We start from the raw sequence: 26,249 nt of genomic DNA on the forward strand, positions 1-26,249 counted from the left end.
GCACGGAAAAAGAACTTGTAACGAGGGGTATGCTGCAGTCTCTCATGATAAGACAGACACTGATGGGTGTGCTAGCAGGAACTCGGGAGACATTCATACCGAGAAGTGTGCAAGGAGGGACCTAGGATACAACACACGCTGAGAAGTGTGCAAGCAGGGACTTGGGGTAGGACACTCACACTGATCACTAGCAGGAATTTCAGAGGAGACATTCACACTAAGCATTTTCTAGGAACCCCTGCCCCGCAAGTATAGGCTAGGTTTCCTGATTTGTATAAAGGGGCATATTGTAGCCCTTGGCATATCGGATCGTTCCGTGACCCGCATTACAGAGATGAACATTTCCAATGAACGCGGAACCCACAGGGTTCTCTAGCTAAAGTCCATTACTCAAATCCTGGTTGGCAAGTAGTGCACTGCCATGCTCACCAGGCCCTTTCCTCTAATCAGCTCCGGTATGTACTACCCTGCTGTCCTGACAGGATTTCTCCAACACAGTTCCCATAAAGGGGCACGACATTAGGAGCTTGGCGTTCTTGCAACAGTCTCCAGCGTATATGAACCTTAGTTTCTGTTCACTCCACGAGGACCGGTTCTTCGGATATCCTTGGGTATTTAGTGATTCAGACTCAAGATACTAGGATTCTGAAAATCGCCCCAAACTACGAGCTAACAGCCTTGAACTCGGTGACCCAAATTCTAGAGGCTCTACAGGTTAGACGTAAGATCCTTATCCTCCCTATGACCAAAATAAACATGGAGTTAGGAACCCCCTGGTAATTTGTTCTTTCCTCTCTTGCACTGCCTGAATTCCAAGCCATCTTTATTCCAGAAGGAGTGTGTTTAGTAGCACTCCCGCATAGGGGGATTAGGTCCCACCATGCTGTTCCACAGGTTGCGGGACCTTTCCTTTCAAAGTCTGGAGGGTATTGCTTCATGGATTCCAGAGAGGCCTCTGCATCTTCCCGTCTCGCCATCAGAACTGACCGCAGTGTGCAAGGTGGGATTTAGGATAGGACACACACAGAAGAGTGGGCTGGCAGAAACTCAGGAAAGACACCGGGCCTCATTACAAGTAGTGCGGCCTGGAAACAAGGGTACCAGTAAGCTTACCGGCACCCTTGTTTCTTGACCGCCACACTACGAGTCTGCCTGCTGGGACCACTACACCTGTTACACAAAAAGGTAGGGTAGCCCCTGAAGTGTCAGTGTGGATTCAGGGCAATATATAACATAAAACATACAAAAAGAGCGGTCCACACTGTGGTCAGTCAGAAAGTTACTGTCCTTATTTTACTTTTCTTTAACAAAAAATGTTCTGTGCTCATATGCAGAGTCACAGGTAAGAAATACCAAAGATATGTCTGAAAAAACGTTTGACCATTTCTTAATGATAAGACAAAATATTCAAAAAGCAGAAAAAACAAATCTTAATAATGAATCGTTCAAACAGAGAAGAAGTACATTTTTGGGACATGAAAAACCAATTCAATGAAGTTGTTACATTCAGCAATAAATACCAAAAAAAACAGACAAATAATCAATGAGAACAAATACAGTTAAAATAATACTAGAACAAATCCAATTGTTACTCTAAAGTGGACTCGATAGCTAGTCATAAACTTTAGTAAAAATATCTATTCCTAGAGGGTTCTCTAGTTGTGTGTCATGATCATTGCATGATCATGTTTTGTGATCTGCCAACGTGCCAGTTTTTAAGCAAAATAATTTGTATCAGTGCTGCAGATCTAAATATTCAAATGGATGAGTACTGAAGACACGTTTCGGCTGTTGCCATTATAGTGGGCATGGATTCAGAGCCTTCCTCAGGGCAAGACGGACCGAAAAGGAGTCCTGAAAACAAAAAGGAGGCAGATTTATATAATTGTCAATATAGTGTTTTCAAGCATATACAAGATTATCTTACCAAGAACATTTTTTGAGGGAAATAGTACTGCTTACTTACCCTGTGTGTTAAACAGGGGTATGCAGACTAAGGGACCTTTTGGTTGCTGGTGACAGGCTGTCCTCTTGGGGATACGAAGTTGAGTCTTGCAATTAAAGTACTTCGATCAAAAGTCCAGGGTCATGGGACTGAAAGAGCAGAAAGAGAATATGTGTATCAGCCAAAAGGGGTAGAAGTGCTTAGTATTTTGAAACAAGAACCTCAAAGTTGGGGGACAAATGGTGTGCTGGTAATTCAAAAATTAGGACCTTGGTACCTTAAGGAGAGATTCCTTGTAGCTGGGGCTTCCAGGTGGATGGGGTTATTTTCTTTATATACACCAGTCTGGGGAGTAATTCTGACCGTTTTTGGTGTACACTTCAAGAGGAGAGAATCTTATCTTGAAGTCTGTTGGGCACAATGCACAGTGATGGAGGGAGGAGAGGAAGGAGAGGAGGGCAGAGAGGGGAAGAAAACAGAGACAACAGGTGAAAAAATAATTCCTGATTAGCACCAAGTGTGTTGGTGAACATAAAATAACCGGCTAGCAAAGTTAAAGAGCGCTAGGGCAGAAGAAGCAGATAGAGGGGAGGGGAAGAAGTGGAGAAACCGAACGGAGAACGAGCCATACCTTCCACTGTGTTGTGTGCTCTCCTCGAGAATGGGAGTTAGTTTGGACACCGAGTGATATTTTCAGGCCGGAAAAGTGGAGGAAAATTCTTCACGGTTTTCACATGAACAGGATTACTGTGCGTGATGTAAAACACGGTGCAGAAACTAGCCTATGGACATACACAAAAACAAAAGGCAAGTATAGAGGTTACGCTAGAAAAAGTGGATGTGTGAGAAGTCTGTCTGGTTTTTTGTTTTTTCGCGCACGGCAAATTTACTGATTTGGGAGCTTATTGCAAAGTCCTTCGGTCAGTGATCACGGAGGAGCCACTCGATCTGGTGTCTGTATCAGGTCGCCGAATGGAGGCGTCTTGTAGTCATGGAAATGCGTCTTGGTATATCCCATGGTGCCACGGGGCAGTCGATACCATGAATGCAGGTGGGGGTGTTGTCAGGCAAGGAGCTCGTGTGTAGAGACGGGCACGAGTTTCGCCGGCCTATTTATTGGAACGGCGCTAAGAAATTAACATGCCTGAGTGTGCTGTGCATGAAATAAGAAAATAAAGAACAAGGGAAAGGAAAGTACGGGGTAACTCCGGAAAAGTGGTATGCTCGGAATGGGGAGTAACCATTAGACCAGGGACGGAGACATTTAGATACTGCGTTCCCATGGTTACCAAGGCAGTGAAAGTAAAAGAAATGGAGGGAGCACGGGCGTTGTGGGTAGGAGATGCACAAGTAGCTAACAGTGCAGAAACTGAAACACATGTTGCATGAGAGCATTGGCACGTAAGTGAAAGATGCACAAGTGGCTTGATGTGTACAAAATAAACAGCATTGGGTATGCCGTTACTAGGACAGAAAGGGGAACCCCTGGATTGAGAAACCACGGATCACGATGTGCGAGCAGAAAAACCACAGGGTTTAAACAGTCCCTGGTTGGTGCCAGGTCGAGGTGGATAGAATTGGTCAATATTCTGATGGGAAGGATCCACGATCTCTTGTGTACCGCCGTGGTAATTCTGCGGTAAATGAAGTTGGAATGAGATAACAGTCCCGCACCTGAAGGGGCAGGGAGTTCTCAGAGCCCTGCCTGGTAGAAAGGCGGAGCAAGACTCTGGGTTCTCGCATTGTTGTGTGGTCTACATCCTCCTCATCCAAGGTTGGAAAGAGATCCCAAATATGTGCCTCACGTTGGGCAAAGAAATTCTTCATTGAGGCCATGATGAAAAGAATCTAATCTATAGATCCATTGGGCTTCTTTTTGTAACAAGCTCATTGCAAGGTTGGTTGAAGTTACAACTGTGTCTACCACCCACCACAGTATGTCATCAGCTGTGTGTTTGGCTTAAATCAAGTGATTTACGAGTGGTGCACTCATGTTCTTACATCTTATTCTCGATCGATGTTCACATATTCCTATATGGATTCGTCTCAAAGTCTGACCCACATATCTTAGGCCACATGGGCATTCAATCACGTATATAGCGTTTTTGGTTTTGCAGTTGGTGAGGCTCCTGAGGCTCCATAGTCGATCATTGATCATGAATTCCTTTATCTTTTTTGTGAATTTGCAAGAAGTGCTGTCTCCACACGGAAAGTGCCCAACTGTTGTCCTTAGATTCCACAGTTCCAGTCTCGGGGCTGGATTGGTGAATCTTGAGTGTACCTGTTGGTCTCTTAGATTTTTTTGCTTGTTTGTACGCGAACCTAGGTACCGGTTCATTGGGTAAGCTCAATCTGGTAAGTGACCAATGTTTAGTTATGGATTTTCGAATTTGGGACTTATGTGTCCATGTGTAATTACACAGGTTGTTCTGGGTTGCCCTTTGTTTGTCTTCTTTTTCAGTAAGGAGGGCATCTCTATTAAAAAACCTAGCTCTTTTGCATGACTTAGAAATCACATGATGAGGGTAACGTCTTTCTGATAGCCTGTGGTCCAAATCAGGAGCATGTTCATAGAAGTCCCGTATATCTGTACAATTTCTTCTGATCCTAAGATAATGGCACGTTTTCCCTCAGGTGTCTAGGGTGATCACTCTTAAAATGTAAAAGAGTGTTTCTGTCACTACTACACCTGGCAGGTTTGACCCTGCCGGGTGCAACGGCCCTGGTAGGCTGAGTCGTTATGGAGGCAGCATTAGCAGCGGTGCCAGTGCTTCCGTCTCCCCACTCCCATAGAGTCCTATGGGACCCTATGAGAATGGAGCCTTATAAAATCTGTGCCTGACTTCCCGTGCTGCCGGGACTTGTAATGTCCTGGTGGCACTGGGAAGTCAGGTGCCGGATTCGGTGTTACGGGGTTGGCGGCAACCCGCCAGTCACACCTGCGGGTTACCGCCAACCTCATAATGAGGTCCACTCAATGTTAGGGGTGTGCTTGCAGAGACTCTGGCTAGTGGGCATCCAGGCCCCGACTTTAATGGTGGCACAGTGCATTACACCATTTTTGTAGAGATGTGCGCTTCGCCCCTTTTTCCTGCTTTTAATTGCACATGAGTTTCGTTTTTCTCTGTAAATGGTGCGCCCACACCACAAGCAAATGGGGATTAATGCCTGGGACATGGAGGTGGCCCGTTGCCACTGGCCAGCAGAAGTGTCCCACATTGTCCCCTGTCCATATGTTCATCAGACAGCAATATGTTGATGCTTATCCTAGAATCTTGTCTTCATTTTTAGTTTGGGCTATAAGCTGAAACTATTCCAATGGAGTGCTGGTAGGGGGAGATGATGTGAGGAAGGGCACGCAGCGTGTCGGTGTTGTTTGGTTATTTACCCACCCATTGACTGCACATGGCCATGCTAATACCTGTGGCCCTTCCCACCCACTCCTTGCCTCTCCCTGCTCAAATCACATTCACTGGAACCTTTTTGAGCTGGCTCTGTTAAGTAGTAGCATCATGGTGTAGCTGCCAGTGTTTTTTGAAGCAGTATACAGAGTGTTAATGGCTTAATAGCATCTGTAAATGGCTAATGATGTAATACTAAAGTCTTAACCAAGTGTACCTTCAGCCACCTGATTTTCTATATGCCCCTTGAACTGACGTCCTAAAGGCATAACCAACAGTTTTGGTTTGAGATTTTAGATAGGCATTTGCAGGTACTGAAATCCCATGCAGTAATCACTTCATTTTCATTTTCCTGCTGTTGCGATTTTATGGCGAAGAAGTACCTTTGTTTTAGTGCCTGGCTAATCCTAACCCATAGCTACACAAAAGCCCAAACTGTTGCTTGGGGGCACTGAGAACCATCATCACAGCACCTGCTTCTGCGCCATCATTCTGGTCAGCCATTGCAGTCGATGATAGATAGCATCGCTGGATCACAATGATCCAAGAAAGGCTTCCCCGTGCCCAAACTGCCGCGCGTCGTGTGTGCGAACTCTTTCCTGAAGCCCCGCTGACTTACAATGCTCCAGGGCGCAGTACGGCACTGCCTCTACGTGCAGCAACAAAAGGGGCGCACATGCAAAGAATAGTTACTGCATAAATAATTACTGTTTTTAAAAAACAAAAAAAGGATTTTGTTGGTAGCTATAAGGCCATGCACAGATTGCTGCGTACGAAAGCGGAGCAGCGTGGACTGTGAAAAAAAAGGTATTTTTACTAGAGATGTGTCCAAACACGGTGCAAATTGAAATCTGTAGATGCGGGCAAAGCCAAACACAGCCACTCTTTGCGGTGTGCCAGCATCAAAACCAAGCCCTGCTAGGGTGATGGCAGGCACCGTGGGGGGTGGGCGACTTGGGAGAAGATACTGTGCACGCAACATGAAGACCAGTGCTGGTTTCGTTTTGCTGTCCCTGTGCATCTTCCAGGCGTGGCTTGTCCGCCATTATGGTCGCAGCGCGTGCTGATGCCATTGTGCTGATTAGTGCTGAGTTTTCCTGTCTCCATATATTACCCCCACTTTGAGCGCAGCTCTGTCTCTGACGAGAGATTTGCAGGAGGGCGTTGTATAATTTGTGTGCACCCCTGTATTGGGTTTTGCTGTTTCTATACATCTCCCAAACTCCAAGCACAGCTTTCTCTCGGTTACATGTGATTTAAACAAATTAAATTACACAGAATTCTGTACTAACGAAAATGTTATAACAAAAAATATCGATTTTTTTTAATTTTAATGGTATTTTGGGGGTTCCTCCCCCAAATCCGCTGTTGGACTATGGTTTTAAATTCACCCCAATCCCCTCCCCACCCGTTTTAACCCCTTGCCCCACCCCATATACATTTTTTTTAATTCAATGTTTTTTTTCAGTTTAACATTTGCATTATTACAGCATTCGCTGTAATTTAATTCATTAAAATCCCCTCATACCCTTCCTCTCAAGCCCTGTGTTGTATTGCTGTCTTAATACATCTCCCATATTCAAAGCACAGCTTTTTCACTCTCATAAATGTGTGTAGGTGCCCTGAGGTCCTGTGTTGAGGTTTGCTTCCTCAATACTCCCCGTGTAGGCGTGCGCCAAAGGGCCTATTAGTACGGTAGTGAACAGTTCCTCAAATATTCGGCCAGTCAGATATCAAGGTCAATTGATGTTTCATTCAATAAATCGTGTCCGAAAGTTCAAAATCACACTTTCCTTCCAAAAAAATGTAAGCATTCTTTAAAATGGGTGTTGCCAATTTGTATTTGTCTTCATTTTTATCAACACATCATCCTTATTTAAAGCACACAAGCCAGAAAAGAATAGATTAAGAAAAAACAGGGAGCAGATGCAGGGAAGCATGTTGCACGTGCAAAGCCAGTGCTACTCCACGCGGCCGGCTCTACGCACTGAAAGAGCCAGGCTGATAAGAGCTTCTAAATGGACATTTGGATGCACAATTTCCATTGCAAAGTTCACACTTTGTAACTTCTTAGGAGTTACAGGGTAGACTAGGGGAAAGGTGAACTTCCCTCCTTCCTTGCGCTTAGACTAAAATGTATCGGTGGTTTCACATGCGGTCACAAAGCATTTAGGGGTAACCGTCCATCTGTCCAGGGTAAGCACTTAGCATTGGCAAAGCGTAAGTGGCCCATGCAGGACTGGTGCGTCCGCAGCAATCTGCCAACAGGTGTGCAGGCAGCAATCGCCAAAGACCACTGCCTTCACTCTGAAGTCCTCTTCACAATGCATCACTTTTGGTGCTGTTTGGCTGGTTTCCCTTTAAGGGGTGGGGCCGCAACGGCAGTCCCCTTTTAAATGCAGGGTTGGAGGCCTGCAACCTTCGTGCCTACATCCACCATTGTGTGCTATGTGGCGCACCTTCAAACGGAGTACCCATGGGTTACTGGTGCTGTTGCACAATGCACAACTTTGAAGACCCCAAGAATAACAGTATTCAGTCAAAGCCTTCATGGGATAATGTAAAAGCATCCAAGTCTTACATTCCTTGAAGTCAAGAGAATGTGGCAATGGTCAGTGGCGGGACACAAATACTTCCCACAAATATTTCAGAACCTAGCGAGGGAGCCTGAACCAATCAAGGTGTGTTCAGGGTGTTCCTCAACAAGAAATGTTTTTGATTAATGGGTTAAAATAGTGCACACTTTCTTTGAATTTTTTATTTATTTAGTGTTTTACAGTTAAAAGCAACGTTTCATACATCTTTCTTAAAAACACCGATACATATATATCGTAGCACAAATATAAACCTTTAAAATATATAAAATATAGATGCGATATTAAAAAAGCACACTTTCTGTGAAAATTTGGGTAAAAAGTAAGAATGTGTAATTGGGTTTATAGGATCACTCCAATCCAAAAATGCAATAGATGCAAGTTAAAAGTGCACAGGAGCATTTTTCAATGCTTTTTCATGATGCCTTTGCCCACAATAAATGCCACTATAAAAAAACATTTTCATGCTAGTTTTGACCACACATTTCCATGCTGGCTGCACCAATATATGCCAGTATACCTCTAGAAGAACATACTCCTGTTTGCTTTGCGTATAATGCCAGTAATTACCCTATAAGAAAAAATGTCCACTCTGGCCCTGCCAATATATTGAAGTATCCCTAGGTAAGAACATAGTCATGTTGGCCTTGGCTTTAAAAATAGCATACAACAATAAGAACACATGGGTAAAGAGTAGTATCCTTAAGAGATTGGATACTCCAGTCCCCTGCACACCTGTAGTACTGTTATCAGTCAATAACTTTAAGTTAATTCAATAAAATAAATGTATCAATCCAGTGATTCAATGATAAAAACTTAAATGCACTCAAATACTTAAACATAAAGTTGATAGCATACAATACAAAAAATTATAAAATAGACAGTCAAATCTTTTCTGTAGAGTTTTGTCATATTCTGTGCTGTGTAATGATCACTCGACGAAAATACAGTAAATGTATGTCATCCGTTTCAATAAATTCTGCTCAACGTGTTTCGGAATGTATTCCCTTCCTCAGGAGAAAATCTTTTTTTTGTTCTCTCTGGATAATATATTATTCACAGTTAGATATCTGTAGTATCTCATCATTTGTGTAGCATACAACATTAATTCTTAATACAGAGTAATGATAATATTGAATATTACTTCAACTTCTCATATATTTAAAAGATACCTAATGGAATTCTCAGGATCTGTTTATGTGGATTCACGATTGTTTAATCATGCCTCTTTGTCCAAGTTGTTAAATCCTATTCAAAATATCTCTTTGAGAAAAATATAAAGTATAATGTCGTTCCCTAATGTTAACCCAATCAGGTTATAACGTATAGCTTCAGACATAAAAGAGAATGTCATGTACCTCTTCATTCTGTAGAACGTTCGCCATTCAGATGAAAAGTTCAAAGGAAACTATATGGAGGATAAAAGTCTTTTAGTTGAGCAAAAGGTACTGTGTGCCTTTTTCTAACCCTTTAAATGTAGATCTATCTGGTTTGATTGTGGTGAACTCACCGCAAGGTGAAATCAGCATAAAGTGGAATGGCGAAACGTTATGGCAAAGAATTGTAACAAAATTGCGTCTTTTTAAATAAATATCATTATGTACATATAAAATGCAGTGACGTCATCGCGTATATGTAGATCAGGTAAATATCTTCATATGCTCGGCCTGCGGACATTTTCTATAGATGTTAATGGTGAAAATCAAAAGAACTAAGTGGATCTACGTATACTTGGTTAGATCATTGCGTTTTATATGTACGTAATGACGTTTCTTTAAAGAGATGCCATTTTGTTTGTTCTTTGGCATAATGTTTCGCCATTCCACATTATGCGGATTAGCATGATTGCCTTTGCGAGTTCACTGCAATCAAACCAGATATATCTACATTTAAACGATTAGAAAAGGGCACACAGTTCCTTTTGCTTAACTAATAGACTTTTATTCTACATATATTAACTTTGGACTTTTCAACCATATGGCGAACATTCTACAGCATTAAGAGGTACATCACATTCTCTTAAGTGTGAACAGAGATACCCATAAGCTATACATTGGAACCTAATTCGGTTAATATTACGGAACTACATTATACTTTATATTTTTCTCACAGAGATCCTTTGAATAGGATTTACCCACTTGGACAGAGAGGCAAGATTAAACAATCGTGAATCCACATAAACGGATCCTGAATGTGAGGATTTACAGACCCCTAGGGCGTTATGGGGGCATCTATGGCCAAAAACGCTGGAAAAACTACATTTCCCAAGGTTGCCTGGTGGCAACGTGCCTTGCGCACGTGCCGCCAGTGCCCAGGGGAGATGCTAGTTGTGTTGGAACTGTTGAGACTCGGTGCTAGCTAGTCTTTTGGCTGTAGCTCCTGAGATTCTATCCGGGGCTACAACCAAAAGATCAGGGGCTATAGCCCCCTTACCCCCCCCCAGCAACGCCCCTGCCAGTGCCTAATTGCTGGCGAATGTTGGTTTGGCACGGGCAAGATGCGAGTGCAGGCGAGGAGGACACGGAAAGCCAGGGAGCAGAAGTACATTTCCCCGGTGGTATAAGGAGAGGAGAAGAACGCAGGGGAGCCATCACGGCATCCACATTTGACCACGCTGGGATGAGATCGAACGCTGGCATTTCTCAACGCTGGTTTGGAAACGCTCCAGGAAGCTGCAGGTGGCTCCTTGAGTCTCAGATAAGTGAAATCATATTGAATACAACCATGAAAGCTTTTTTGTACTAGTATAAACAACCACATTAGGCCGCGGTGCTTAGAACATGCGGTCTTGCCGCCCCAGATAAGTGAAACTATATTGCATACAGCCATCAAAACTTTTCGTTGTACTGGAATAAACTACCACATTCGTCCACTCTGCTTAGAACATGCAGTCTTGCAGCCCAGAGCAATTTCACCCCTGTTAGTGCAGACTAGTTGTTGGGAAGTTGGATTGAGCACCAGACAAATTTACACTGTGACAAAATAGAGCGTTAGCACATGTTTAACAGGTGTTTTGGTTTGCAGTCCCACAGAACCAAGAAAGGGACGCCCTATGTCTACATTTTCATTGCGTCATGTTACATGTTATGTACTATGGCAGGGCATGTGCATTCTTTGTGTGGGTCATTTCATGTACTTCATGTGTGTTGCATCATCACCATCATTGCTCTTGTGTGTGGAACTCATTGCTTGTATGTACAGGAAGGAGGTAATAGGTGCAGGCTTAGGAGTCAGGCTTGTGGTGCAGAGTCGGAGTGTTTCAGTACCCTTCTGGGGTATCCTACTATGTAGATTGTTTACCCTGTGTTCCCCTTGCATACCCAATCATGTAACCTAACCCTCTTTCTCGTTTTCCTAAAACCCCCACACCTATCCACAACCTCTTCCTAACCCTCTTCCTCCATTGGCTGCTTATTGGTTACCTGTTACCCAGAATGAGGAAGCCAAGCCAACCACGGGGGGAGGGTCATACTCCATTCGGCTTCTCTGGTTACGGAGGGGGTGTGAATTGAGCATCCTGCACATGACACTGAGAATTCCAGCAGTTATCTATTAAATGTATGAGAATTTGAAATATTATTCAACATAAACATTAATCTGTATTAAGAATGAATGTGTTATGCTACATAAATGATAAGATACTATAGATATCTAACTGTGAATAATATATCATACAGTCAGAACAACAAAACACTTTCGCTCAAGGAAGGGACTACAATCCTGAAACAAGTTGAGTAATTTCTTTTTAAAAGGATGGAATACATGTATTGAATTTTCGTTGAGTGATCATTGCACAGCACAGAATATGACAAGACTCTACAGAAAAAATGTGGCTGTCTATGGCTGTCTATTTTATTTGTTTTTCTGAATTGTATGCACTAGATTGATACCTTTTACTTTATTGAATTAACTTCGTTATTGACTAATACCAGTACTACAGGTGTGCATGGGGACTTTAGTATCAATTCTATCTTAAAGATACTATTCTTTACCTTGTTTCATTTACATCCAATGTGTCAGGGATGGATTTACTTCCCCATGCACCCCTAATTATTTTGGACTTTTTGAATTAATATTAAGAGAAAGTACATTAATTGCTAACAACAGGTGTGCTATAGGAGATATTCTTGATATTTCTACAATAAGAAACCATGTCTGGTCTGGCTGCACAATGTAGGCCAGTCTAGACACATAACGACACTTACCATGTTTGCTTTATGTTGATGCCCAGAATAAAATACCATGCAAAAATAAGTAGTAGCTAGACTGGCTTCACCAAAATGCTAGTGTAGCCATTTATGCTTGGTTTATCAGAGATGCCCAGTAAAAATGGCATGCAAAAGTAGGAAATGGCTAGAGGGACTGCACCAGAATGCCAGTCTAGCCACGTAATAAGAGTTATCATGCTTGCTTTATCAAATATGCCAAAAAAGTCATGTCACAGTAAGAAATGGCTAGACTGGCTGGCCCAAAATGCCAGTATAGCCATGTGATAAAGCCTACTGTTCTTTCTTTTTTAATCAACAACATCTATGATGGATGGCCAGTGAAAATGTTGTTGCCACCCTCCTCCCGCCAAAATCAGCTCCCGTCCAAGCACAAATACACATGCACACAGACATTGACACGACATTCAGTTGCTCATTCACACACAACCTTCACACACCCATACATCATACACTCATTCATTATATAATCATAATTCATACAAAGATGGATTCTTACCTGCATGCAGCCCCAGGCTGGACACTGCTCCACTCCCACCACCTCCGATGAAAGCCATCTGGCTCCGACGCAACAAGAACCAGGAAGCAAAGAGTGTTTCCTGGTTCCTGCACCAGAACACTTCTGATGCACCATCCCAATCTGCTTGGATGTGCAAGGAGGCGCAGGAGCACCTCCACGGACATATAAACATGCAGTTCCCCAGCATGCATCCACAATGGGTCATTCAAGGCTGAGGAAGCAGAACACCCTGGCTTTGCATGGTGCATTGGACATGCACGCTGGGGGACTAAACTGTCAAAGGGAAACTATCTTCAGGTTTCAGAATTAACAGCAGCCTGTGTCCTTCCAGAAACACATAGCCAAGAAGTCCTAAACAGCCTGACTCCAAATCTCCACCCTTTGCCAAATCAAACCCTTCATATCATGCCTTAGGACTACCGGACCGTAGTGCAGGCCCTTATGGTCTTGCACATCGAGGGGGAAATGCCCTCCTGATGAGACTACCAGCTGCTCACTTGTCTCCCCTAAAAGCAGTCCACCACACTGCAGCACGTCTTATTATGGGTCCACAGAAATGTGACCGATCACCCCCATCCTACGCAAACTACATTGGCTTCCTTTCCAGGCCAGGATCCTGTTCAAGACAGCCTGTATCATCTTCAAAGCAGTCACAAGTAGCACACCAGCCTACCTCTGGGTTAGCCCCCACATATCTGTTAGCAACCGCCACTCGCGCAATTGGTCGACCAATGGCTTGAACCACTACTCATCCACAAATAGAGGTCCTGCAAACAATCCTTTACTTGTCACCACCCACCTTCCGTAACTCAATCCCAGTGGCCTGGAAATGCCCCCTCAAATCTCCAATTTCCCAAACCTCTCAAAACGTGGCTTTTTCACCTGACCAAGGACTAATCCCAATGGAGGCACATACCGACGCAAAGACCTCAATTTACAGTACTGTGCTGCTAATAAAATATGCCTACTCCAAATGCTGATAACCCACACTCTGTACAGCGCTCTGCTGTTTGTGAGATAGGTCTGTGCTTTCAACCATAAAATAAATGAAATAAAATAAGCCAGCCCAGGAGTGCGCCCTCTGCTTCAACAGCTGAGGGAGCACTCAGTGTTTCCACTGGGCTGATGTGGCTCCTCCAGGATGAGCGGGGGGTCTGGCGGGTCAGCGGCCCCCTCGCCCATTATGAACGAGCCACCCCTGCAATGGTTAATATCTTCATCGGGGTACACACATGGAGGTTTGGTCCTGGATAGTGGTGTGATGTGTTCTGATGTCTGCACAGAGGTGTGTGTAGGATTTGTGTTCGACTGCATGTGTATTTCTAGAAAATGGGGGGGGGGGAGAGGTTTTGTGTTAAAGCTCCTGGGATAGCGGAGTAGGGTACATGTATAACCTGAAACACTTTAATATATAGCCATGCCCATGGGCATGAGAGTTTTCTCTTTTTCCTCCAAGTTTGTCTTCCTCGTCAGTCTTTCCTCTGAGGTGTGCCCTCACCCGGGAGACCAAATAGGGACTGTGACTAAGAAGAATTTGACTTCGAGTAATGAAGATTACTGGTAAGTAATTGGGCCTTCATGTAATGTTACAGGCAGTGCGGCCTCATAATTCGGAGAGTGATAGTTTGCCTTTGTGGAACATTTAAAGTAGCAGAGCTGCTGTATGCCGATTGATGTACTGGTGCTCCCTATTCTATAGATACATCTTGTTTAGTGGATGATAAATTGCTCATTGGGCTGTGTTCGCCCTGTTTGTTGGTCAGCAAACTGCTATTTGGATTACGTTTGGTCTCTGTTACAGAGGGCAGTGCCTGTTGGATTGTGTTTGTCCTATTTGTTGGACAGTGAGCTACTGGTTGTGTTAAGTTTGTTCTTTTTAATGGACAGTAAGTTGCTTATTCGGTTGGCTTTTGTCCTGTTTTTTTGACCATTGGTAATTGGGTTGATCTTTCTCCAGTTTGGTGGACAGTGAGCTGCACTTGTTTGATGGCATTTTTACATGTTTGTTGAGAAGCAAGATGTTAGGTGTCTCGGATGTGCACGTTTAGTTGGATTGTGGGCACCTGGACTGGTTGTTTGAAATTTCTCTGCTCAACACAGTTGCTGCCCGGGTTCAGTTTACCTTGCGTGCTATAGAATGAGATAATACAGCTGTTTCCTCTTTTTCAGACAGCGACCTGCTGGTTGGGTTAAGTTGTTCCTGTTTATTGGCCAGTGAGTTGGGCAGTGAGTATCTGTTTGGGTTGACTTTTGTGTCCTTTTTATTGGACGGAAGTGGCTGCTTGTGTTGAATATGAAGGATTGTGTAGCTTTTGACCTTGTTGGTTGTAAGTGAGCTGTTAGTTGTGTTGTTTTTATTTTGATCACGTTGCGGGACAGTGTGCACTGCCGGTTGGGATGAATATTAACGTGTTGGTTAAACAGCGAGGTGCAAGATGTTATGCAGGAAGAATTTGTGGTTTGTTTTGCTGATTGTGGCACAACCAGCTGCTGGTTGTTTGAGTTGGTTGCGTTTGTCTGTTACGACTATAGTGCCAATGGGTGGGTGCAATGTTGATGCTTATTACATTCCAAGCGCACTTGGTTAATTTTGCCCTGTTGCTTTTAGCTGCACTGCTGGTTGGTTTACTGTTGATCTGTTAGTTGAATAGTGACCGACAATGTTCTCTTGTTTGTTTAACGGCAAATAAGTCGCTTTGGTGTTGCTGTTTGTTAGACTCTGAGCTGCTTTTTGACTTGAAATGTATCCTGTTTGTGTGCCAGTGCTCTGCAGGTTGTGTTGCCCTGTTTTGGGACACAGAGCTAATGTAAGGTCTTAATTTTGACCTGTTAGGCCATTTTCCTGCTTCCGTTTTTCGCTGCGAGGCCCCTCTTTCCCACGCCTCTTGTTTCTTTTCCCCAGTGTTTGCTGTGCCGTTTCTCTCTTTCTTTACTCGTTCACACTGATTTAGAGAGGTCGCTCTAGCGCAGCCTTTTAAGCACTCTAATGGAGTTTCAGGGGGACTTGAAAGGAGCACTCGTTTGGAAAACGAACCGTGAAGGAAAATTACCCCGATACGTGCACAGAGGCCGAGGTGCCCCCGCCAGCGCCAAGAGCCGCGCGGGAGCCGCGCGACGCCAGCCCCCGGCAAGCAGGCAGCGTTAGATGGAGATGTGTGCTCACTACACTGGTTTTAGGGCCCCTCAGGCGCGCGCGCGCGCGCTTGGCGAGCTGACGCCGCCGCCATTTCCATCAAGAGACTAACGCGCGCAATGTCCATGGGACGGCTTTTGTTTTTCAGGAGTATAACGCACACGGCTGGTGGGTCGGAGAGCTGCGCGGAGAGGTTGGCATCGTGCCCAGAGACTACCTGATGGGAGCCTACGAAGTGGAGGGCTCGTGATGGAGATGTAAGTTGAGCCTCGCTAACCAATTGAAATGTCTGTCACTGCCACAAACCAGGGCGGGGGGTGGATGCCGTCACCTGCCTCTCCTGACCTGGTGGCCTTTAGTTAAAATATGAAAACACACAAACACGCACGCACGCACGCACCACACACCCCTGTGTTTAACCTAGCATCACATTTTGCTCATGTACACTTTCATAAAATAAATATAATGAATGTGCATAGAGCGCTCACAATTGATGTTCGGCTCTTGTAATTTTGCATTCCTGTTGTACTTGTATTTGCCCTTTATAAACATGTGACGGCAAGTAACAGAATGTAAAGTGTTGTGAGCTAAAAAGAAAAACTAAACGACGTACAGCAAGACGGGGCTCAAGTCGAGGGTACACGTGGATGGACAGCGTCCGTCACCCCCTGTGTGTTTGCAATGTATTCATTTTTTATAATTAAAAAGTGCTTCTTCCGTTTGAAAACACAGCGCCGTGCCCGGGATTCGAACCCGGGTTATGTGGCTGAGAGATACAAAACATAAGGGTGAGACAACAAGAATCTCTAAGCAGATCGGTGTTAAATATTGTGGAGCACTGCTATTGACTGCCGTTCGGGGCACGTTTTCCTACACCTTTTAAGATATAAAAGGTGCACACCTTTCCTATTTAGCATGGAATGTTTTAAGAAATCATGTTCTCTTGGGAAATACTTATTTGTCCTATGGACTTTCTTGAGTTGGGAAAGACATCTTAAAATGAAACATGCAAATGTCTTGCAGTTTAAGGTCACTGTACACGTGAGTTTCCCACACTTTTTTTTAGGACTCAACTGAGCAAGGGGCACCTCCAGAATGGTCTGAACCCTCCCACTTCTTTAAAATAGTTAACTGCGCACTCCAGGCCAGCCAAATGCCGTGGAGAAGTCCTCTAATGTGCACGGGGTGGGTCTGGAGGATTATGGGGGTGGGGTGGAGGTGGTGGGCATGGCTGTGAGAGAGAGACTGAGAGTTGGCACGGCTGGTTGGTGCTTTGGGTGCTGGGAATGAAAGCAGGTTTGTCACAGAAAGTTAAAGGTACTTTGGTGTTTGTAGTCCTGTTATAGGTTCCCATGCCATGCTGGGCCTATCCCTGGTCCTCTGTACCCCTCCCAGCACCCACTCTAATATCTTATTTGGGACATTCTACCTCTGTGGTGCTGTTAAACTTTGTTGCTTTATTTGCCTTTTATGCTACGCTATGCCATGTTTTTACTATGTGGTTCTTTGCTATGCTCTGCATGGCTTTGAAATACTCTGCTTTCTTAGGTTGGGTGTGCTACACTGTTATGCTCTGCCATGTTAAGCTCTTGGGACATGCACTGCAATGTTGGTCTGTGAGGATCTCTGTGTGTTGTTCACAAATGTATCTTTGCCAGAAACACCAACACGAAATTGTGGTTTTTTAATGTACACCTTTTTCAATTACGGGGGTGTTATGCAGTCATCCCTCTTGGACTTGGAATTCCACCTTCCCCTCAATGTGTGGTTACCTAACCCTATTTCATCCTTGAGTTATTCGTTTTTTTAAATTCTCTCTCCCCAATTTCGGTCTTGTTAATTCAATGCGTGTTTCGGGTTTCAGGGCAGTTCTGCTCTTTTTCATATTTCTTTATTTATCCTGATACCCTCATCGCAATCACTTAATTGGATATGCAAATATAAACCTGTAAGAGTCTAAACCCCTGGTGAACCTAGAATGCCTGCGCTGTCCTTTTTTAAGAGGGCAGGGTAACTGCAGCCTGGGTCGAGAAGTGTAGACGAGACTACATTATGCAGATTAAATCCCAGAATACCTCAGTCTCAACCCAAGAGATGTCAAGCCTTCCACACTTTGTATATAACTATCTCCATAAAGCTCCCTGCAGGCCTTAAGAACTACCATTCAGCCCAGTCAAGATAATTCCTTCCAGGCGAGCCACATTTCAAAACTCACCCTGATTTTAAAGTGCCTGCAGATCCCCATAAGCTTCTTTTTGTGTGTAGAATGTGGCCATTCGTGTCCTGGCAATAATTTTGCTCTCCTTTTCCCTTCTGCATTGTTTCAGCAGATCCACACTAACAGTGACACCCCCGAAGCCTGGTGGAGGTCCTCAAAGCTTGACCATCCCCAGAGCCAAACATATACTCACATCATCAGAACATCCCACTCACAAGGATGCTAGACTTTCACTGCCTTCAGAAAGACGGACATGTAGTCTGTGCCTCTGTACTTGCCATGTTTGTGTCCGTCCGTATTCCCCTTTCTCACACACACACACACAGAGTTTATTCCTGGCTATCCTGGAATGACTATTCTGTGGTTTTTGGGGGAGACATTAAATCCATTGGTGGGCTATAAATCCCCACACTTGTTGCAGTAGTACCTATTTATCTCTCGGAACCTGCCCCGATGTAAATACCTCAGAATTGCACCCTCCTCGTCTCTGCAACCCTGACCTACACTCTCTTCTTCGGCGTCACTAATTATATCGCTCTTCCTATAACCTGCTGCACATCTGTTTGCATCCCACTTTTTGTCTCCTGTGTACGTACCCCTTCCGTTTTCCTTTTCTATGCAGTCTACGGTCTGGATACCCCAGACGAGGACACAGTGCAGCAATTTCCAGACAATTTGGCGTCGCATTGTGAAAGATTTGTAACATAACCCCAGCAGAGCCCCTTGTGGAATCTCCTGCTTTTAGTAGTTATTTGACACAGGTAGGCAGCTTGCTATTGCCCACGACAGGGGTGAAGTCCTAAAAATTAAAGTGGGGGGACTCATCAACAAACGCAGTGGGATGTGACTTCACCAGAAATTAGCATATCAAGATGAAATATGCACCTTTCATTAAATTGGCTTTGCATAACCACCCAAGTTGCACAGGACGAATGGCATTTGTCTTTCACGAAAGCAACACACACACAAAACCAAGAGACGATATATTCTTCAAATAATGTTTTTGAAAACGTTAAAATGTGAGCATGTTTTAAACTCCAAGAACCAATACAGATGTTTTCCCTGGAACTTGCACTACTGAAATGAGACATTTCAACTTTAGTTCTTTGTCATTTTTTATTAGTTTATATAGTGCAGTGGTGAAGTGTCCAGCCTGCAAACCTGACAACTGTGGTTTGGTCCCCAAGGTTGGCTTTAATTCATAAATTCAAAGAGGACATTTCAAGTTTCTCATTTTAGCTGGAGGGACTGAGTCCACCCTCTGAAAAAAAGTGCGAGGACTCTGTCCACCCACGTGTAACCTCGATTTTAGCCCTGACCCACGATGAGATTAAATCTACAGTTGACAACAGAAAAAGCAAACATATGTATTAAACCACGATGACCAGTTTCTTTGTATTCAGTTTTCATTTTCTTTAATGCAGCTATGTCTTGAGAACCATAAGGGATTGTGGGAGCACGGGCTTGTCTTTGAGAAGACTTGTTCTTCCCTTCACTCATGATGGAAACAATAACACTCCATTGGATTATTAAAGACGTGTAAAAAAAAAAACCTCCCGCTACCCATCTCACAATCTTTTTCATTTTCGCCGCAGACCATGGCCAAAAGCAGACGTGCATATAACAAATGCACCCCAAAGTAATCGGTGACTGTAGATGCCAAGGCTTCACACGAAGCTCGCAATTTACTGGGGCACCGTCCCTTGCTCCCTCGGCTGAGTCACTAAAAGTAATAGGGGGGGGGGTGCTCCATCCACTCACATGTACCCTTGACTGGTGCCTGGTTGTCCCAACAATAGTAGCTTTCTGGCTGGAGGAAGTAGCACTTGGAGCTATACACCACCGCCACTTTTTTCCATTAGAGGCTCTTTGCTCCAGCTATCAAAGTAAATCAACTTTTACTTTCTTTACAAAATGTGGTATGGCAAGTTTCGTCCACTGGGCTTTTTCAAGGCTAAAACATAACATTTGGCTGTGCAAAGTTCATAAAAACAATTCACTCCTCTTGAAGCACTTAGTCCATTAATTCCTTATGCAACGTAATACATTTTAAGCATATAGTACGTCATCTGTGGTCCTCGTGTGTGGTGGGCGAAAATGTAATCGTTTTCAAAAATCAATTTCTGGTCTTTGCTCAAAATGTTGCAGTTGAGAGAATATATCTGTTAAGTTACAGTTTTCGGTAGGTGAATGATTTGTAATTCCGCTCTCTTCGCTTTATTCAATTTTATGTAATGTGTATATAGAAGTAGATGGTGTTGCAACTGGCAATTCTTGGTGTTGTGCATATTACTCTTATAATTTATTTGTTTAAGTGCCGAAAACCCGACAGGCATCAGGGTGCGACAAAGACACACAAGACCAACATAAGCACAGGACAACCTAAAGGCAGGGGTGTGGGGGGCGCAGGAGAATTAATTAAATTGTATGATCTTTAGTTGTTTACGAAAGGGTAGCTGTTTACTCTGCCTATCTATTCATTGTGCACGGCTGCCACATCGTTTTGCCTAGGTTACAACTACGGCAGCCTGAAAAGGTTTTACAATCCCTGAATCACCAGCATTTCGGATAATTCGAAGTTTGCAGATGAACCAAACTTTTGCAGTGGTATGCCAAAAAAACGACCAACAAGAAGACGCCTACTTGACACTGCAAATCACCATTATGATTAGAACTGTCTATTTATAACGCGCTTAATACCCCAGGGTTTCTAAGCACGGATGCAGGGATCGAACCTTTGTTGCTCTGCGTCATCTTGCTTCCAAGGGTAGTGCGTTGCCACTGAGCTATTCTCCCATTCCCACTGGGGGGGGTCATAAAACAAGCCAAACACTTTAGCTGAGTCTAGGTTTGCCCCTGCCGGGATTGGCATGGTTTCTAGAAACAGAAAAACAATATAAGAGGTCTGGGTGGGCCTTGCGCTACAAAAAGCAAACATTCTATTTGAAGAGTGATTTTATTTTTATTTTTTAGCATAGGTAGCTAGGGAGGCCATCCCAAGAGGGACTCGTGCTGGAATTTCAATATATTGATTGCAAAGCTCATCCACACCGGAAACATGGTTTCTTGTGTCTAGTGGAGTCCCCCTCATGATTAAAAAAAAGAAAAATACTAGATCACTAGAAATTATATTTATTCCATGGAGGAAGAAGGGGTAGGCTCCCAAATCCCACTGTGGGATTGCAGTGAACATTCTGAGCCCCTTAGTGGCCTGTCAATGGTCACTGGATCAATAGTAACTACTCATTATATACATATAAACGTTTAATCATCAGACGGTTGAACAATAATCATATAAACGTTTAATCATCAGAGGTTGAACAGTAACATGTTGAAAAAAATCAACCTTTTCAATGTAAAAATATTAAATTCACATTTTTAGAAAAAATCAAATAAGCAGCTAGTTATTTAAGTGATAATATAATTTAGTTAAATACTAGCTGTAGCTGTCATAACATATGCCAAGCTTTCAACTGGGGAATGTTCTGAATAAAAGAATCTTGTTTTTGGTGCTCTATGTTGCTCTTGTTTCTCAGTGTTTCTCTGCATCTCTCTCTCTTACGTGTTGCCTGTGTCTTTCGTCCTCGACTCTCTCGCTCTGTCTCTATCCCTCTGCATCCATCTCTGTGTGTCACTCTCTGTCTCTGCACTTTCCATATTTCCCTGTCTGTCTCGCTATTGCTTTCTTTGTCTCTTTGTATGTCTCTCTCCCCTCGCACCCTTCACCCAACCAAAAGTAATATAACCTTTGCTCTCCAGAGTGGGGGGGATTGTAGGAGGGCACTGACGCACTGAAGAGTGTCATACTGCTGGATAGTCCTTCCACCCCCCCCCCCAGATCACCACCCCACACACACATTGAAGTTGAACTAAGGAGTGGGGGAGAGCTAGTTTCTGGCAGCCTGGGATGGCTACAGTGAACGGAATTCCTAAAACCTATGGAAATGGTGTTGACCTTGTAGTCATTAATTGCCTCTGTGATGAATGTGTGAGGCCGGAAAGTGTTTGCATGAGAACGTCACTGGGGTGTGAGGTAAATAGAGCTGGGAACCAGAGGGCACCCATCACACACCGAGGAAAGCACATTACGTCAGAGCTCTGGGCTTCGGAGGAGCAACACCAGGGTGACTCATGTCCCACTGAGGAGCCGCGCCGCAGTCCGGGAAATGCCCTTCCATCGACGATGAGCTACTAGGGATTGGGGGGAGAGTTGGTTCTTGGCTACCTGAGAAGACTAAGGTTCTGGCATCAATCGATACAGTACTCGGACTGCCGCCCTGTAGATTGCATGAGACAAGGAAACGTTTGGAGAACACCACTCAGCTGTGAGGTGACTAGAGCATGGAAGCAGAATGCACCCCTCAGCCACCCCAAAAAAGCATAGCAGTAGAATAAGGCACTTGAGCCGAGTCACACACGCCAAGGCGCCACCCATCGCCGGACATTCACCTCCACTTCAGAGCCACATGAGCACAGCATTGCGGGAATGCAAATTAACAAAATGCAAGTCTTAAGATCCAGAAAATTCTCTGTCATGTAGGGCACTCATTTATTTTTATACATGCGTTCCTAAACCCAAAAGAGACAGTTTTCAATGGCGCACATATATTAAAAAAATATATAGGAATTTATTGTGCAATTTAGAAAGGGTTTTGGTGATTTTAACTAATCATGCACTTTCCAGTTAATTTGAGATTATTTGGATTCCATCTGATTTTTAATTTTCAAGTTTAGATTTCTTTAATCCAAAAGAGAGCTTTTTAGGATTTGAGACTTAACATCTTCACTATTGAATATTTTAAATGGTTGATTTTCACCCATAACCCTGTATTGCGCTGTCCTGCCACTTGCCGCCCTCCGCGATGGTCCAGAACCTTTCTACTTGGGGTCTATGCCCCTGGGGAGTGACGAGGCAGGGCTGCCAACAGAGGAGCCAATGCTGAAAACACAGGGGCTGTGAAGGAGGACTGCACATGTATGTGTGAGCAGGTGGAAGCTGCCTGCGATCACATCTGTCACTGAGTAGCGCAACCCGCTCTCTCCCTCCCTACCTACCGCTGAGAAGCCTTTATGTCGATGCAAATGGCTGCAGATGCCTGTTCCAGGGTAGGTAGCGGTGGTGGGGTGCAGGCATCTCCCCTCTGATAACACCTTTAATAGCCCGTGCTTGAAGCCTTGGGGATCCAGGCAATGTATTAACAGAAGATTATAGTCACAGTCAAGGCGATACCGTCCTCGCCAGAAAGACTAAGCTAATGCTTTTGGAATATACCACCCATAGGGAGCTGAATCTCTATTTAAAACGTCTGCAGCTGGTTTGTTTCCTAAAAAGATACCAAAAAAATCTAATCTTTTAAAGGCTAACACGTGTGGGTTTAAAAAAAACGATGTTCAAGAGCTGCTGTGCAAATAATAGAAGAAATTCTATTCAACACAATTTTTTTAATTTATCAAAACCATATCTATTTTTTGGTCGGCTAGTTGTGCCTTCTTTTTGAATACATCTCTTGATAGAAATGACTGATGGTCTTGATTCAAAAGGTCCTATTGAAATGTCCTTGCAATGCTCACCTGACACCATTCACAATGGTCCTTTGGAGTTCCTTGAGAACCTACGAAGTTCCTTGCAATTAATAATGGCAAATTATATTGTGCAGTGATTTCTCAAATTCACATTCCTTGTATTGGCAAATTGTGCTGTGCAAAAAAGAGTTTCTGAAATCCTTATTCCTCATTGAATTGAGAAGATCCTGATTACTCTCCTCATTAGATTTTGCAGATCTGTGGTTGCGGGCAGACTGCCCGCAGTAAAACTGCTCAGGGCCCCGTTTTGACCGTTCATTGAAGACATGGGCCCAGGCAATTCTTTTGTCCCCTGCCTCCGGTGTTAAGGATGCGGGGGATGCCCCTGCAACCCCTGCTCCTCGTGTTCAGGTAAGTAGGTCAAAAGGGAAGAAGGTGAAAACGTACAGCAATAATTAGGTCAAAAACACATAATGATCAAAAATAAAGGAGTACATTGGGTAATACCTTAAGCCACTTGTTACTCTCTTTATTGGATTTAACAGATCCTTGGGACATGTTTCACCACATTATGTGGCTCATCAGGAGGAGAGGAGGATATTCTTTAATTGGTGGTCGTTATCCTGACACATTGAAATTGTATTTTATCACTGCTTGTTAGCCTTCGTGAATTGGCAATGCTGATAAGGAGGCCAGATTAATATATCTGGCATGTCCCACGTTTATTACACGCCAAAGATCACATGTGTTGTGTTTTGCAAGCTTTCAGGGCAACCTAGGTCCCTTCATTAAGCTATAAGTACACAAATAATTATAGCATCATAAGCCCCCTCCCACCTCATGGTATTCCAATGTTTTTAGGGGTGTTATTACTGCCAAACTCAATGACACCAGAAAAAGATGGAAGGAGGAGCCAGTCCCACCCAGGATGCCCACTCATTGCATGCAGTTTACACATCGGTCTCTATAGCGAGTGCATTAACCCATTGAGGCCATCTTCGTGTTTCTGAAGCTGTAAAATGTCCTCACAGTATGCATTCCCTGTTGACCTCTTTGAGTAATGGCTGCCCCCTAAAACAAGCCAAATTCGTCTGATCTCACCAGGGCCTATTTCACAGTGATGGCAGATAATTTGTAAAGTGAGATTATATGTCGCTTTGCATGTTCAGCTGCATGTTCCTATCACAGAACATGTGGTGTTTTTGTGTCATTGATATTGAAACGCTTCTTTTCCTCTTTTGCAGCCTTCATGATGCCGTCGCTCGTGTCATCGTCTGAAGCCATGCTCTGCTGCCTGCCGATAGGCCTGTGTGCCATGCAGGATGACAGGCCTAGACCCTGCCTGGACCCCCTCCTCAATATCACTGAAAACCTCTTCTCTACTAGACACCCCTACTGATTCAAGCACCCTCACCGGGACTCTTGTCGCGCACCCACCCGTCTGTGGGGCATGGAAACCTCACAATGTTGTGCACATCCGACGTGTGTCTGTTATTCTGCAAATTTATAGGCGATCAAGAGACAACTAAATCTTAAAATGCACAATAAATCTTAATCTGTGAGTCCTTTCTTAGAGTATTGTAAATTTGGAGTAAAGTTGTATGGATTGTCGATTAAAGTAAATTAATGAAATGCATGCCAGCCTCGGGCTGCCCCAAACCACACAGGAATCGTTTAGGCTGGGATCTAGTCTAGGCTCCATAATGTTCTGCAATCATGGGGTAATTGTTTGCATGCAAAGTCGTTACCACAATAAAGCAATTCTAGTTGGCGGTCTAATGGGCCAGGTTGCACCTAAAACCATGAAACTATGAATATAAAAGTTCCATCATATTTGCTAGATTTACTAGCAAATATGATGGAACTTTTATATTTTATAAAAGGCACAGAAATCTTCACATTTTATCTATCATTAGACTACCAGTCCCATAATCCTTAACATAGTCCACAGGGTTCAGCCATCTCGTCCCAGATTCACATATAATCCAGCTTCATCTGTTGCCACATCCTCTTTTCTTGATCCAGCGAGAGCAGTTCATCATCATACCCTTTCCTCGTTTCCGTCGGGTCGTGCTGGCTGGTGGATTCTTAGGATGGGCCGCCTCTTCTAAAGACTGCGGCTGAAATGGCATAATGTAACAGTCTGGGTGAGTCCCACCGATATTTAAATCCAAGTGTTTGGTTGTTTAAAGCCGGCTCAAGATCGTCTTGAGTCAGACCTCCACAAATTACGGAAGCTCCTCAAGACTTTGCTTTTCACCTTCTCCTTCCCTTCTTCCCTCCTCTGCTAAGCCCACAGTTGCTGAGATTCGTGACCAGGGCCCTTATATGTCCTCTTGGGTCCTGGCCTCCCACAGCCAATCGCCTTCAGCCTCTGCACAGCACTTGCATTGGCACTTGCTGGCCGTCGTCACTGTAGCACTCATACCTGCTGCTCACTCATGAGCACAGGCACTGCAGCCACCCCCCCACTCTCCCTCTTCTCTTCCCCTCTCCTTTCCCTGCACTTGCACGCTCTGAATGCTCGCAAGGCCTATTAAGTTCGTCTTTATCCTCCAGTGTATTGTTTTCTATCCCATGTTCCCTCCCTGATGGCCTATGGGCGCTTTGAAACACAATTTACTTGCTGTATAAACACCTAACATGTGCACAATAAACAAACAATAAACAAAGCTGGGACAGAACCGCA

The 26,249-nt window shown here is 44.0% G+C and overlaps 1 protein-coding gene across 4 annotated transcripts in view; it reads left to right on the top strand.

Moving 5' to 3' along the window:
• Positions 1–25,122, top strand: part of SKAP1 (src kinase associated phosphoprotein 1) — a 2,196,308-nt gene extending 2,171,186 nt beyond the window's left edge. For all 4 annotated transcript variants that reach the window (XM_069634617.1, XM_069634618.1, XM_069634620.1 and 1 more), the window contains 2 exons: positions 15,968–16,076; positions 24,805–25,122. In XM_069634617.1, the coding sequence (XP_069490718.1) occupies positions 15,968–16,069 (102 nt within the window). In that variant the 3' untranslated portion in view covers positions 16,070–16,076; positions 24,805–25,122. The remainder of the gene's footprint in view (positions 1–15,967; positions 16,077–24,804) is intronic.
• The last annotated feature ends 1,127 nt before the right edge of the window (positions 25,123–26,249 follow it).

The sequence above is a fragment of the Ambystoma mexicanum genome, chromosome 13, assembly GCF_040938575.1.
Source record: "Ambystoma mexicanum isolate Mex_15411 chromosome 13, UKY_AmexF1_1, whole genome shotgun sequence".
Taxonomy (NCBI): Eukaryota; Metazoa; Chordata; class Amphibia; order Caudata; family Ambystomatidae; genus Ambystoma; species Ambystoma mexicanum.